Source organism: Manacus candei, unplaced genomic scaffold (assembly GCF_025592945.1).
Source record: "Manacus candei isolate 608988 ecotype Guabito, Panama unplaced genomic scaffold, ASM2559294v1 h1tg000034l, whole genome shotgun sequence".
NCBI classification, from domain to species: Eukaryota; Metazoa; Chordata; class Aves; order Passeriformes; family Pipridae; genus Manacus; species Manacus candei.
In genome coordinates this window covers 971,310-983,604 of record NW_026138082.1, presented here as the reverse complement: position 1 = coordinate 983,604, position 12,295 = coordinate 971,310, and the positions used below count along the sequence as shown (strand labels likewise).

The following is a 12,295-nucleotide window of genomic DNA, read 5'->3' as shown; positions in this document are numbered from 1 at the left end:
TGCTTCTCAAAGCTCCCTCCCAAACTAACTCATAATAGGGTTTTGCCTGCAGCCTGTTTTTTGCAGTACAATCAAAGGGTTCTCAGGACTTAAAGGAACCCTTAAGTAACCATTATGCAGCTAAAATTTAATTGTCTTGGTTAGTCTGGCTTGTTTCAATGAGTGCTGCTCTTGACTTCCTTAAAGATGACTTGACTGCTACCACCTGGCCTAGCTTTCCCAATCCCACAGGCAGCTGTGGAATTTTATTGTGCCCATTTGTGAGTAAAATTAACTCTTTTCAGTCCTCAGTGAGGAGAAAACAACTGAGACAAATAAAGACCATCTAGGGACAGGAACATTCGTTTTGTCAGGTCTATAAAGTGCTTGGCCCACAGAGAGCTGCCCCCATTCCTAACAGGCTTGCTACAAAACAAACAGCATTCAGGACCAGCAGTGATCCTTCAGACATACTCCTTTGGTCACAGTGCCAGAAGCCTACTATGTAGCTGAGGAAAAAGGATGTGCTTGGTAGCAAGGTTTCCTCAGAAAACTAGTCCAATGTAATATGATTATGTTGCACGGAGTCTCAGAGTCTCTTACTGGCTTTTCCAGACTGTTAGGGCCTCTGTAAAATCTGCATGAAAATACATAGTTTCAAAAATACAAAGTGTCTTTCAGTTTTGTGGAAACTCAAGTTTCAAGGAAAGTGATTATAATAGCGACCTCAGTGAAGTCTGTACTATTCATCTCTTGTAAGACACTGAGAAAATCCACATAGAAGAAAGGCTTAATATAGTGAGCATGTTATTGCATTGAGCACTGTGCAATGCAGCAGAGGATTCAACAAGTCAGTAAGGTACAGAAAACTCGGTGTTTGTACTTTGTTGCCCACAGAACTATGGCAGAACAATGAAGTTATATTAGATTTATTTGCAGAATTAAAGAAGCAAATGCAGCCTCTGAACAGGTCACTGAGACAGATGCTTTCTTGAACTCCATGTTCTTTAGCTGAACTCCTTGAGTTTCTAATGTGCCACTGAGCTGTTTTTACTCACCTGAGTAGCCAGTGAGCCTGGTGCACATCCACTCCAACCTTTGCAGTCTTCTCTTAATGCCACTCAAACATCAAGATGATGAAATTAATCTGTTGTAATTGGGTATCTTTGCTAAAGAAAGAGCAGAAACGAGTGGGTTTTCCACGTGTGGATTAATTTCTGTGGTGCTGCCAAATGGTTTGTGTCCCTATAATCCAAAAAAAATCTCAAGAACAATGAAGTTGGTAAACTAGTACCTACTTTCCTGCATTAGGGAACTCAGTTTTCATTTTCATCAACTAAATCATGCAATGTCTGGAGACAAAACCTGGTCTGAATTAGCCTGTAATATAGCAAAAATCATCACCCTCTTACCGTAGGCACTCACTGTGGTAATTCTAATGCAAGATCCTTTACATGTTTCTTTTTTTTTTCTTTACCAAGGCCACAATTTATGTAGATTACATCTCATCAGATTACATATTACTTTCTATAATCACACATTTTCCCTACTTAGTTCTGTGAGTCAGCACAGGTGGGACACATGAACAACCACAAAACCACGGATGAAATGCAAAGACTAAATTTATTTCCGTTACCTCACCAACTGGAGGATTCCCAAAGCAGCACCCAGGCAGAGGCACACAGGCAGGGACACAGGCACCATGGAGCTTGGTCCATCCTAGAGGATCACTGAACCTGCTGTCTTTGCCTGTTTATCAGGGATTTGCACAGGCATATTTTCCCACTGTGCTTTGATCTTTCCCCAAGCAGAGCAGGAATCTCAAGTATGTCTGATAGGGTGCCTCTGAGTCTTTCACAAGGCTTTGTTATCTAAACACAGATGTTCTACTTGTCAAACACACAAGGCTAAACAACAATTAGTATGATATATGTGTTTTTCTACACCCCAGCTGCAAGTCACTTGAGTGTGTTTATAATCCTCCTTGCCAATCTTCCGCTATTATCCCACATTGCTCGTTCATATATCACAAAAAAACCCATTGTGCCAACAGGAGTGCAGGAGGAGAGGAAAAAACTTCAATACTTTACAAATGTGAAGGAAACAAACGGAAATTCACATTCCAGTATCTTCTCAGAGTTACAGACTGCTAAAAAGCGCAATTGAAGACTATCAGGAAAAACTTAAGATTTATTTTCAGTGTTCAAAATTAGGCCCTATTTGATGGAATTCTATATTTTCAGGTAGCATCTCCTGGGACATCAAGTTCTTAAGAAATGCAAATCAAGATGTGCAGCCATTTATCTTACCAGTTTGTTCATTGAAAAGATGTTCAGTACTCGTTCTCTTCTTTCCTCAGACCACCTCTCTTCACAAGCCTTTAGGAAACCAAAACAGACTATGGAGAGATTCCCACACTGTGGGCACAAACCACAACTTGATTTTGGGTGCTGAGGGCAGAGACAGATCCCACAGAGCGTTTAAGCGCACACTGCGAGTGCCCATCCGGGCTGTTACTGCCGGAGCGGTGCCACCGCTATTGGTAGCTGTCTGCAGTCCTTTCATGGGTGCGAGAATGAGGTGGGGTGGCTGAGGACACAGAGCTGAGCTTCTAGTCTGTGGGAGCTGGGTGTGAAATGGGACAGTGAGTGAGAGCTTGGAGGTCAGGGTCAGTTTCTGGAGTTCTGTTGGAGGATCGACAGGTGGCATATGGGGCTGGGATTAAGGAAAGCAGACGTGCCAAGAGGCATGTCAAAGGGTTGGCAGATCACATTAGAAAAGGTGAGGTTATCTGCAGGAAATGCTCCTCTGAATCCACAGTCTAGCAAACTAAAAGATTTCATCTGTCTGTAAGAACCACCAAGGCTGGAGACCCTTATGCTGTCAGGTATGCATGTGGACTGGCACAGAAGCAGGAGTTGCTGTCCCTGATGGCATTTTCTCAACCAGATGAACTTTGGGAAATTCATGGTCTACAGACTAGGGCATAATGGACAATCCAGCTTAGATTCCTTTCATATTTATTATTCTCAGCAGGCCTTTCAAAAGACATACCAGTATTGCAAAGAAAGACTCTTTATGCTAGCAAGCCTCAAGCAGGATAAGGAAATACCTGTTAAAAGAATACTGCTAAGGCAGTCTAGAGAATTAACAGATGACATGAGATCTGGCTTATCCAAAGAAGGAAACGTCCAATGAATGAGTAACAATCAGAATGACTTTTGAGAAAGATATTTCAGTTTATTGTCAAGACACTTTCTTCCCTCTTTTCTCAGCATTTTACATAACCTCTAATGTGGAATTTCAGTTCTAAGAGGTGACTACAATTTCCCAGATACTGGTGACCATTTGAGAGAGCAAGTTTGTGGCACAGAAAGTAATTTTTGAGATACTTTGTTCCCCAAATCCAACATGGGTATAGATGAGGTTGTCACATCATGCAAGAAACTCATCCCATGAATTAGATGACTAATTTGTTGCATAGTCAGTCCTGGACTTCAAAGCTGCACTTCAGAAAAAGCTTTTATGTTACACAACTTGCTTGTCTTGGATTGTGCAGAACAGTTTAGAAACAAAGTACTGTTGGTAGATTTTTAAACTCAGAAATAACCTATCAACTGATTTTCATGTGCCCACAAGCCACAATCTTAAATTGTGACAAATTTTGCAAAATGCTGCATCAGTAAATGGAGAAAATCAGTTTTATTGTTCCGTGTTGGAATAAATAAAGTGCTACCTCTTGAATATTACATCAAGGTACACTTTTTTCCCCTCTATATCACATCACAGAGATCTTTCTGTGGAATTTAAGTTTGGTTGATCCTGGATAACAAAGTTTTGCCCTAATCAATCAAGTGTGTTGTGTATGAGAATATGCCAGTCTCATTTGGCATCACCAGTGGCTTGGTACTGTGTATCCATAGCTTGCAAATGGATACAAGCTACCCTAGACCCAAACTTCGATTTTTGTGCAGCTGTATGACCTCTGCTCACAGCCAAATGCCCCCCATATACATGTTTTCATTGTCTTAAGATCTCCGTTCTGAAATGTTCATTTGCTTTGTATTAGAACTCTATAAGTAAATACATTAAAATCATTATCACTCCTTAGTCTGTGACTGCTGTACTGACTATATATATCTGGCTTTGCTTTTTTAATCCTTTTGACTACACTGCAGCTCCCAGCTGGCACAGTAATTTGCAATAATCATCATTTTCCAGGCAGCACAAATACAACATCCCAATTAAGGCAAAAAGGATGGGACCATCTTTCAGACTCCACTACAGCAGCTTCTCAACTGGTGACACTGCACTGGGCACTGAATGTTCTTGTCATTGTAATGCTCTTTCACCTGTTTTAAACTGACCTAGAAACCCTTCTGAAGGCAGGAATTTCTGTGTCCATTTTCTACAACCCAGTGTGAAAAGAGTGTTAAAAACATACCTAGTAATTCCACTTGGAAAAATTAAACCAAACAGATATTTGACTGACTTTTAAAGAAGGTGTAGAAGAACAACATTCCTCTTCAGATGGCAAACAGAATATTTTGTTTCTTGTATTTCTTGTTTGTTGACAGATTTTATCTATGTTTCTTTGTAATTTACATGTGTCCCCCAAATCAGTTTTTACCATCTAAACACAGAACTTAAACTTTTACTGTTTGTTTTCAAGAGGTACTGAATATGTAGATACTTCTGCTATCTACATGTCCTGACAGATTTTCACTTTTTTTTTTCCCCTTCAGTAGCTAAAATTTCTGGTTTTATACTGAAGGATGGTGCACGAATAGAGCAGTATACTACAGACAAGGGCAACTCATGTACATTGTGTTGAACTTTCTCTCTTCTGTATACACCTCCCCCCATGCATATACACATACATTTGGATTCACTATTAACAAACAATTTGCTACTGAAAATCAATGACATTTTCCATTAGCATTGCTGGGAGAATTGATTGGCCCTTAAAAGGTTGGTTTCGCATTACGTGAAAGAACCCAACTGCAAAGAGCTAAATTTGCAACATAAAATGTACCCACATTCTGCTGGGGAAGCACTATCAAGGCTTTTACCCAGTTTTTCAGGATGACATATGGCATAGCACAACTTTATCAAACACCTTTGTATTTTACTCTGTTGAGTGTTTATTAATTCACAGCAGTATAGCCACAGTCAGGATCCAACACTGAATAGCTGCAAGATTTTAATGCTGCACTCTGATTTAAAGTTGATAACACCTTTTCAGAACAAAGAAAATTATCAAGACTTTTAGTTTTAAACATGTAAGAAATCTCTTCTGAAAGTTACTTAGAAAATAAACTTTAAGTGGGGAACTCAGAAAAATACCAATGACATTATACAGCTGTTGTGTTCTCTTTTGTGAGTACTGAAGTTATTTTGAACAGATAAAACGATTCCTCATTGCCACTGTAATTTTTGTATTATGTTGTTTTACCATTGAAGTTCACCCTTTTAATTCTCTCTTATGGAACCAAACAATGCATCATCTTGAATCACTTAAGTGTACTGTAGCAACAACTTTGTTGGAACAGAGACTGCTGCTATAAATGTTTTTTCCAGAACTTTGTGGTATCCAAACGACACCTTTCAAGATCTATTTGCTTGCAGTAGTACGAACACACCCATCCCTGTGCTGCATGCATGAGTGGCCTCTTTGCTTCAGGAAATTACTGAAAGTTTAGCAAGTTATCCAAACACAGGTGTCTGAAGACCTGTAGCCAGTCCACTGAAATCACTGGACGCAGAGCAGTTGGTAGAAATTAGGCAGGATGAATCTGAGCTTTAATCTTCCTAATCCCCCTTACTCTTTCCAGATTTCAGGCATGGTGTTTCTGTACAGAACCTTTCCAAGAGTTGTGCTCAAGCCCATAGCCACCCACTCAATGTTGCCTGTGGTATCCTAGAGCATTCCTCACTTCAGCCTATTATTGTTTCACTAAGCTCACCCAATTTGGTTGTTTTCCTCTTCTAAAATGTTGGGTTGGGTTTTTCCCCATATTTGACTGACTTTGGCCTTCTATACCCTTTGAATTAGGAGGAAACACATGGGCTAAAATTTTTCTTTCTTCTTTCTGTGACTATTCCATTGTTCCTTCGCCTTTTTCTCTCTTCCGTACTTGCTGAAACTTCTTTATCTTCAAGAATCTGCCTGCCCGCCCCGTACCTTACTCTGTGCATTCACTGCACTTCTCAGTAATTTCCCTGCTTCACCTTTTCTGCCATTATTCTGTACCTTCTTTCAGGCCAAGCCTTATGCATGAACCAGCATCTAGTCCTGTTTCCTCAAAATCCCGTCTTCATCAAATCCACTTCTTTTCCAATTCTTTTCATTGATTACCAGTAGCCTTCCAAACCTCCTCTCACCAAGCTATTGCTCCTTGCATAACCTCCATCCTTTCGATTAAGGTAATAAATTCTCCTCTTCAACATACAAACAGTAGTGAAGACTTGCAAATGCCCCAGAGCCTTATGAATATATTAATGTAATAACTGGAGGGCTCTAATTCTCAGGGGGATTGGGGCTGCCTACATCTGACAGCAGTAAGAACGAACTTTGAACATAAACAGGTGAAGCATGGAATGAGTTCATACAGGGCAAAATTTAGAAAAAGACTGAAATTGAAAACCACATTCAGTAAGAGCTAAATCAGATATTAATCTCACATCTAGCTTCAATAATGATTCTTGTTTTAGAGGCAAACTGTAAACCAACTGTAAACTCTGAACAACCCCTATAACAGCATGATACATTAAGCATCAGGATGACAAGTCTGCTTTTTCTCTTTAGCACAGCCAAGTTTGTGTATGCGTGCTCCTCTCCCACTGCTCTAGATATCTTTAGCTGAGGTTTACAAAACTTAATCTACACCTGTTGACCAATATAGCCACAACTGCAACACCTCCCTATGGAGGATCCTTATTATAGAAGAAAGTAACTTTGAAGCTGCAAATGTGACAAAAATTTAAGTATGTTTTTCTTACTACAAATACATACACACTAAAGCTGTTGCAAGTACATAAAACATAGCCTAAAGCTGTCATGCTCTTAAGGTTTTGCAGTGAAAACTTGGTCCAAGGACTGTACTGCTGAGAAAACTGAGCTACTAACCAGTTCTGTGTGCTGCTACAGAGGATGATGCAGTGGGGAGATGACACAGTGATGCCTCCCCAAGAAAGTTACGTCAGTTACCGAAGTATTATAAGCACCATTAAACATAATTCAGCACATTTAATGTATCTCACTCCATCTTATATTGTGCAAAATGTAGTCAGTAGCAATATCAGTAAGGCTACATGAACACTGCTTTCTGTATACTAGCCAAAACCTGAGCTTCAACCCAAATCACCTTACACCAGATGAGGGTTTTAGATGAGCATAAAGGCTACCCCCTGTGCCCAGAGAAGAAATTCAGCCCATGCTACACTGAAGTTTAATCTCACCTACCTGCATTGACAAGATGTACATTTAAGCTGGGACTTTCCAAAGAGTTCCCCATATAGCCTATAAAAGTGACTGGCAGTATCATCTGGCAAACATAAGGGAACCACGGAATTAGCTAGCTAAGCTCTCTCCTACAGGTATTTTATGCACAACGCTGCTGTAATTTTCTCCAGTGCAGCCATTTTTATTTTATTGTAAACAATAAAACAAAGCCTGAGTATTTTCCTGTCAGGATGGTGGTGTAAGGACTAGCTAGTATTTATGCATAGCTTTGAAAGGAACAGTACCTGCTGTGAAAAGGATATTGCCCTTTCATGTTTCATGTGGTCATCTCTGGGAGGCACACAAAATCAAGACTCTTGAGATGTTTAGCAGTGGCAGAATGTTTTGCACTCTTTGCAACAGAATGTAGTTCAGATCTGTGTTAATAATATCTGAAACAATCTACTTTATCCAATCAGGTTTTAATTTAATTTAAAAAATCCAATGGTTCTTTAAATATAGTTAGCACATAAAAATGGCAGAAATTTTACTGTGCACCAGTTAATCCCACCCTTGTTCCACTGAGTGCAGTTGAATTCACCCTCTCCACTTCATTTTAGTTCTTGCTTACTCTGCTTATAATCTAGTTCTCCAAGAATTTTAGTTTTCTGGGACAGGTTGCAAGTAGGAAAGAAATAGTAGAAACATTCACACATGACACTGGAAAAAGTTTAGTACTATTTCAATTTTTTTAGTCTCAGAATTGAGATGCCAAAATGGAATGTATATGTAAGTACACTTTAATTGTCTCTAAAGTGAATTAGTAAATTTTGCAATGAAAAATGGGAGATTAGTAGCTGGATGCATGGATTATGGCATTCAGTGGGTTGCCATACACTGTGGGACACATCTTTTGAAGGAGATTTTAATCAATTCAAAAGACAATATGGCAACTGGCAGGCTTTTGCTTTATTGAAGCAAAGTCACAGCATTTTCAGCACTATTCCCCTCTTATGAAGGGAAGAGTTAAACGAAGGCCCCTGAAATTTACATTGCTAACAAGTAAAGGGTTGAAGAAAGAGATTACAAGCATATTTCTCTAAAATAAATAATCTACAAAGAGTGTTTTTTCTTCTTAAAAGCAATCTAAAAATGTATAAATTCTATGGTACGGAGATCAAAAGATATTTTAACAACTTTCAATATTTACAAACAATACAAAAACTGCGCATGCCATCAAATGATGTAAAATTCTTCTTAAAAATTAAAAGCTTCACTCCTACTAAGAACCAAAAACTCCAGCCAATATTTCAGTTTTAATTAATTTTCTTTACAACTGGGAAACCGTTAAATGTTTTTATTATCTGTAAAATATACAATAAAAATGAACCTCACTAAATTATTAAGGTTAAAAAAGAAGAGAAATACTGCAGGCAAATCAAAAACTAAAGTAATTGTAACTTATTCTTTGGTAACCAAAAGTTAGCAAGTATCTGTATTTCAAGTGATGAAAAGTAATAGTCTTCCTGTTTTGACAAATGGAAGACAAGACTTCTGGCAAAACACAACTCCCAAGTTTCAGTTTTGAAAGACGGGCTCCACCTACAGCTTTGTAGTGCAAGTTCTAAAAGTCAAACTTTGCTTTCTAATTCAGAAATCTAACCGTCCTGGTTCCGGCCAGGACAGGGTTAAATTCCGCAGTAGCCAGGAGGGGCAGTTATCCTATACCACCTCACATCATTACCAGGGGCAGGGAATGGGGGGCTCTGAGTCCGGGTAGTGTGGCTGAGGTTCATGTATTACTGGGCTTCTCCTACACTCTGTCATTAGTATTGTTGTTGTTACTGTTTTCTTATCTCATTGCTGTTTTCAGTCAATTGTCCTTATCTCAACCCGTGATCCTAGCCTTTTGTGCCTTCAATTCTCCTCTCCAGCCCTCTGCAGTGGGGAAGGGGAGGAGGGAGGGAGTGAGTGGCACACGGTTTAGAGTGTTTCAGTGGGAAGACTAAATTGGGGAATATCATTCCTAAACCACAATAGTAACCCTTCCAAATTCTGGTAGTACACTGCTTCATTCCTCTCCCACTTTCCTGTTGTCTGCTTGCATCCTCTGCAGACATCCAGTTGTTCCAGTTCTCTAAGGGAATACTCCAGTCAAGAAAGCAATTCACTTGGAAATGAGTGTTTCACCAAGCATATGTGTGTGGCTGCACAGCAGCTAGTAGTGTGCTATAAAACTCAGCTCCCTTTTCCATGTTAACTATGTATTTCATTTTCCCTCAGGAAAAAGAATAAAAAGTACAGTACCCTGGACCAATTCAAAACCTGGTGAGCTAATTGCTCAAGCAGGACACGCTTCATCGAACACTGGGCCACAACCCAGAAATAAGCCATGCAACCCCAGCACCAACCCTACTACCTTCTCATAGTTGAATGGGCCTCACCGTGCCTCTCTCTGCTTAACATATGCACTATGCTGCACCACTACAAGGTTTTTGAACCAAATATCCAGCTTGTACCACAGGAGCCTTCCCATTTCAGGCTTATTCCTAAATTTTTCTTGCACAACTGCAGTCTCAAGAAAAAGAAAAACATCACACCCCTATAGACTCTGAGAAAACTTCCCTCCCACCCCACAAGAGGACTTCTAAGGGTTTACACAAAAAATTCAACTGTTAACTTTCTTTAAGCTACAGACCACTCATTCAAAGCAAGTGCTCCCCAACCCAACCCAACCATGCAGAACCACCATCGCTTTAGCATTTAAACATACACATGCAGTTCATGGAATAAATGCTCAGCAAAGTAAACTTGTCCTGGTCTGGGCTTTCTTCGGGAATCTAGTCCTCTGTGATTTTCTAGACTAATAGCCAAAGCCTTCTGTCACACTGCCTTTTAACTTTCTTCAGCTGAAGGGCTTAGATACTTCCTTGAAGTACCTGGTTGAGTCATTAAGTCTAGATGGGCTGGATCCAAGGTCTCCTTGCAACCTGCCTCCTCAACATATGCAAAATCATTCATGTCCATTTCATCACTGTTAAACATATCAAGCTGCCTCTCTTGCTGCTCTTCCAAAGTTCTCCGGACCCTGCCCTCTGACTGTTCCACCACTTCCCCATCTCCTTCACTAATGACAGTCATGGGGCTGCTCTGAATGCGGTTGCGGACGTTGTACTTGCTGCTGGCAGCAGACGGGGGTGTTCTTGACCGGCCATACCTAGTGCCAGAGAAAGACATACTCCTTGGCATCAGGCCCTCACTCTTGGCCCACTCTTCCTGGGCCCGTTTGCTCTTGCTGGGTGAGCAGCTGGCAGGGCTGTCAGAAAGGTCAGCAGGGCCATCTGTCTTTGTCCGGTGGAACCGCGGGTCCGTATTCTTCAACATCTCTGCCGCAGACATCCGGGAACTGGTGTCACAGCGGCTCCCTTTCTTCAGCAGCAGGGCTTTGAAGTTGTCATTGCTGGTGCTGCTCTTGCGAACACTTCTCTGAATAGATCCAGCTTGTTTGAGGGTAGCTAAATTTGGGGAAGCACCAGTGGGAGTTACGGGGGGCGACGGAGAATGGTTGCGGGTACGGTCATCTTCAGAATCTTTACGGCCAAGGACTTTCCTTTTGGATCTGAGTTTAAAACACAACAAAAAAAAAAGGACCAAAATTAAACATTTTGCCTCCCCTAATTAAACTCAGTTTAGACGAATGACAATGAATTAAGCTAAAGCAGAGAGAGGGGAAAACGGAGAAGTAATCTAAATCTGAAGCATGAATAAGAACACCACCAGAACTGTACAGGCATTAATGCAGGTACTGGAGGTATAAGCTAAGTTTATTCCTCTTTTCCTGCAAATCTGGAACAATGAAACTACTAAAACTGGCAATACTGATGTACAAAACACTTTAGCAAATTTTGTATATCAGATTTTCGAGAGTCAGTATTAAACTGCTAAGACTAATATCCTATAAAGATTTAGACTCAACGCCCTTTCTCTGTTAGTTTAGGGACTTGATTCAAAATATGTCATCTAGACTACACTGGGTTGTTTTGTTTTGTTTTACTATTTCATTTGACACTCTGTGGAGAACAGGTGCACTTTCCTTTAGAAAAGGACACTGAAATACACTGCTGCTGAAGTTCAGATGGAGAAAAGGGAGCCACATGTAACCATTCTGGATTAAATGATTAAAAAAAAAAATTCCCTCCCTAACCGAAATAGTAAATAAATAATGAAAAGAGTTTTCCAGTTTCTCTTAAGATGCATGGACAAAATTCACAGTTATGTTGGTGCTCTGTCATTGCAACTCTTCAACTAAATGAAGGAGAGACCAACTTCCTGACAAGAAAGTTCTCTTTCCAAATGAAAGGGTGAAGTGTTTTTCAATTTAAATGTAAAGTGCAGGGATAACAAAAGCAAAATTAAGAAACAATCATGGAACTGGGAATAAGTGGAAACTGCACTTCTATTGCTCCATTTTCACATTATTAGAAAACTTAAAGAAATGTACATGCCTGGTATCTGTGGCAAAGCCGCTTTGCTTCTTTGCTGACAAAGCAAGAATTAATTCAAAAAGATCATATAAAGCCTATTTTTAAATATGGCATTTTGGAAGAAGTTTAAAACAAGTCAGCAGACTTGTTACAAATACAAGATTATCATGCTGTAATTCCATAATAATTTTTATCAAGCATGTGCTCAATACAGACCATTCCCCTTGTAAAACAGGTTTCTACTTAATGTGATCTTTAGCTTTACTTTCTTAAAAGCCTTGAGATTTTGCCAAGGCAAATTCAAATGTTTTTATGTATTGTATTAATATTTAAAAAAAAACCCTGAAAACAAAGTAGAAGGATACATTGTCTGAGTAGGTGGTAGCAA

General features: G+C 39.8%; 1 protein-coding gene across 7 annotated transcripts in view; it reads right to left on the bottom strand.

The window, feature by feature from the left end:
- Nucleotides 1-3,150: 3,150 nt before the first annotated feature.
- NHSL1 (NHS like 1) overlaps nucleotides 3,151-12,295 on the bottom strand; it is a 182,623-nt gene continuing 173,478 nt past the window's right edge. For all 7 annotated transcript variants that reach the window (XM_051792484.1, XM_051792486.1, XM_051792487.1 and 4 more), the window contains one exon: nucleotides 3,151-11,042. In XM_051792484.1, the coding sequence (XP_051648444.1) occupies nucleotides 10,319-11,042 (724 nt within the window). In that variant the 3' untranslated portion in view covers nucleotides 3,151-10,318. The remainder of the gene's footprint in view (nucleotides 11,043-12,295) is intronic.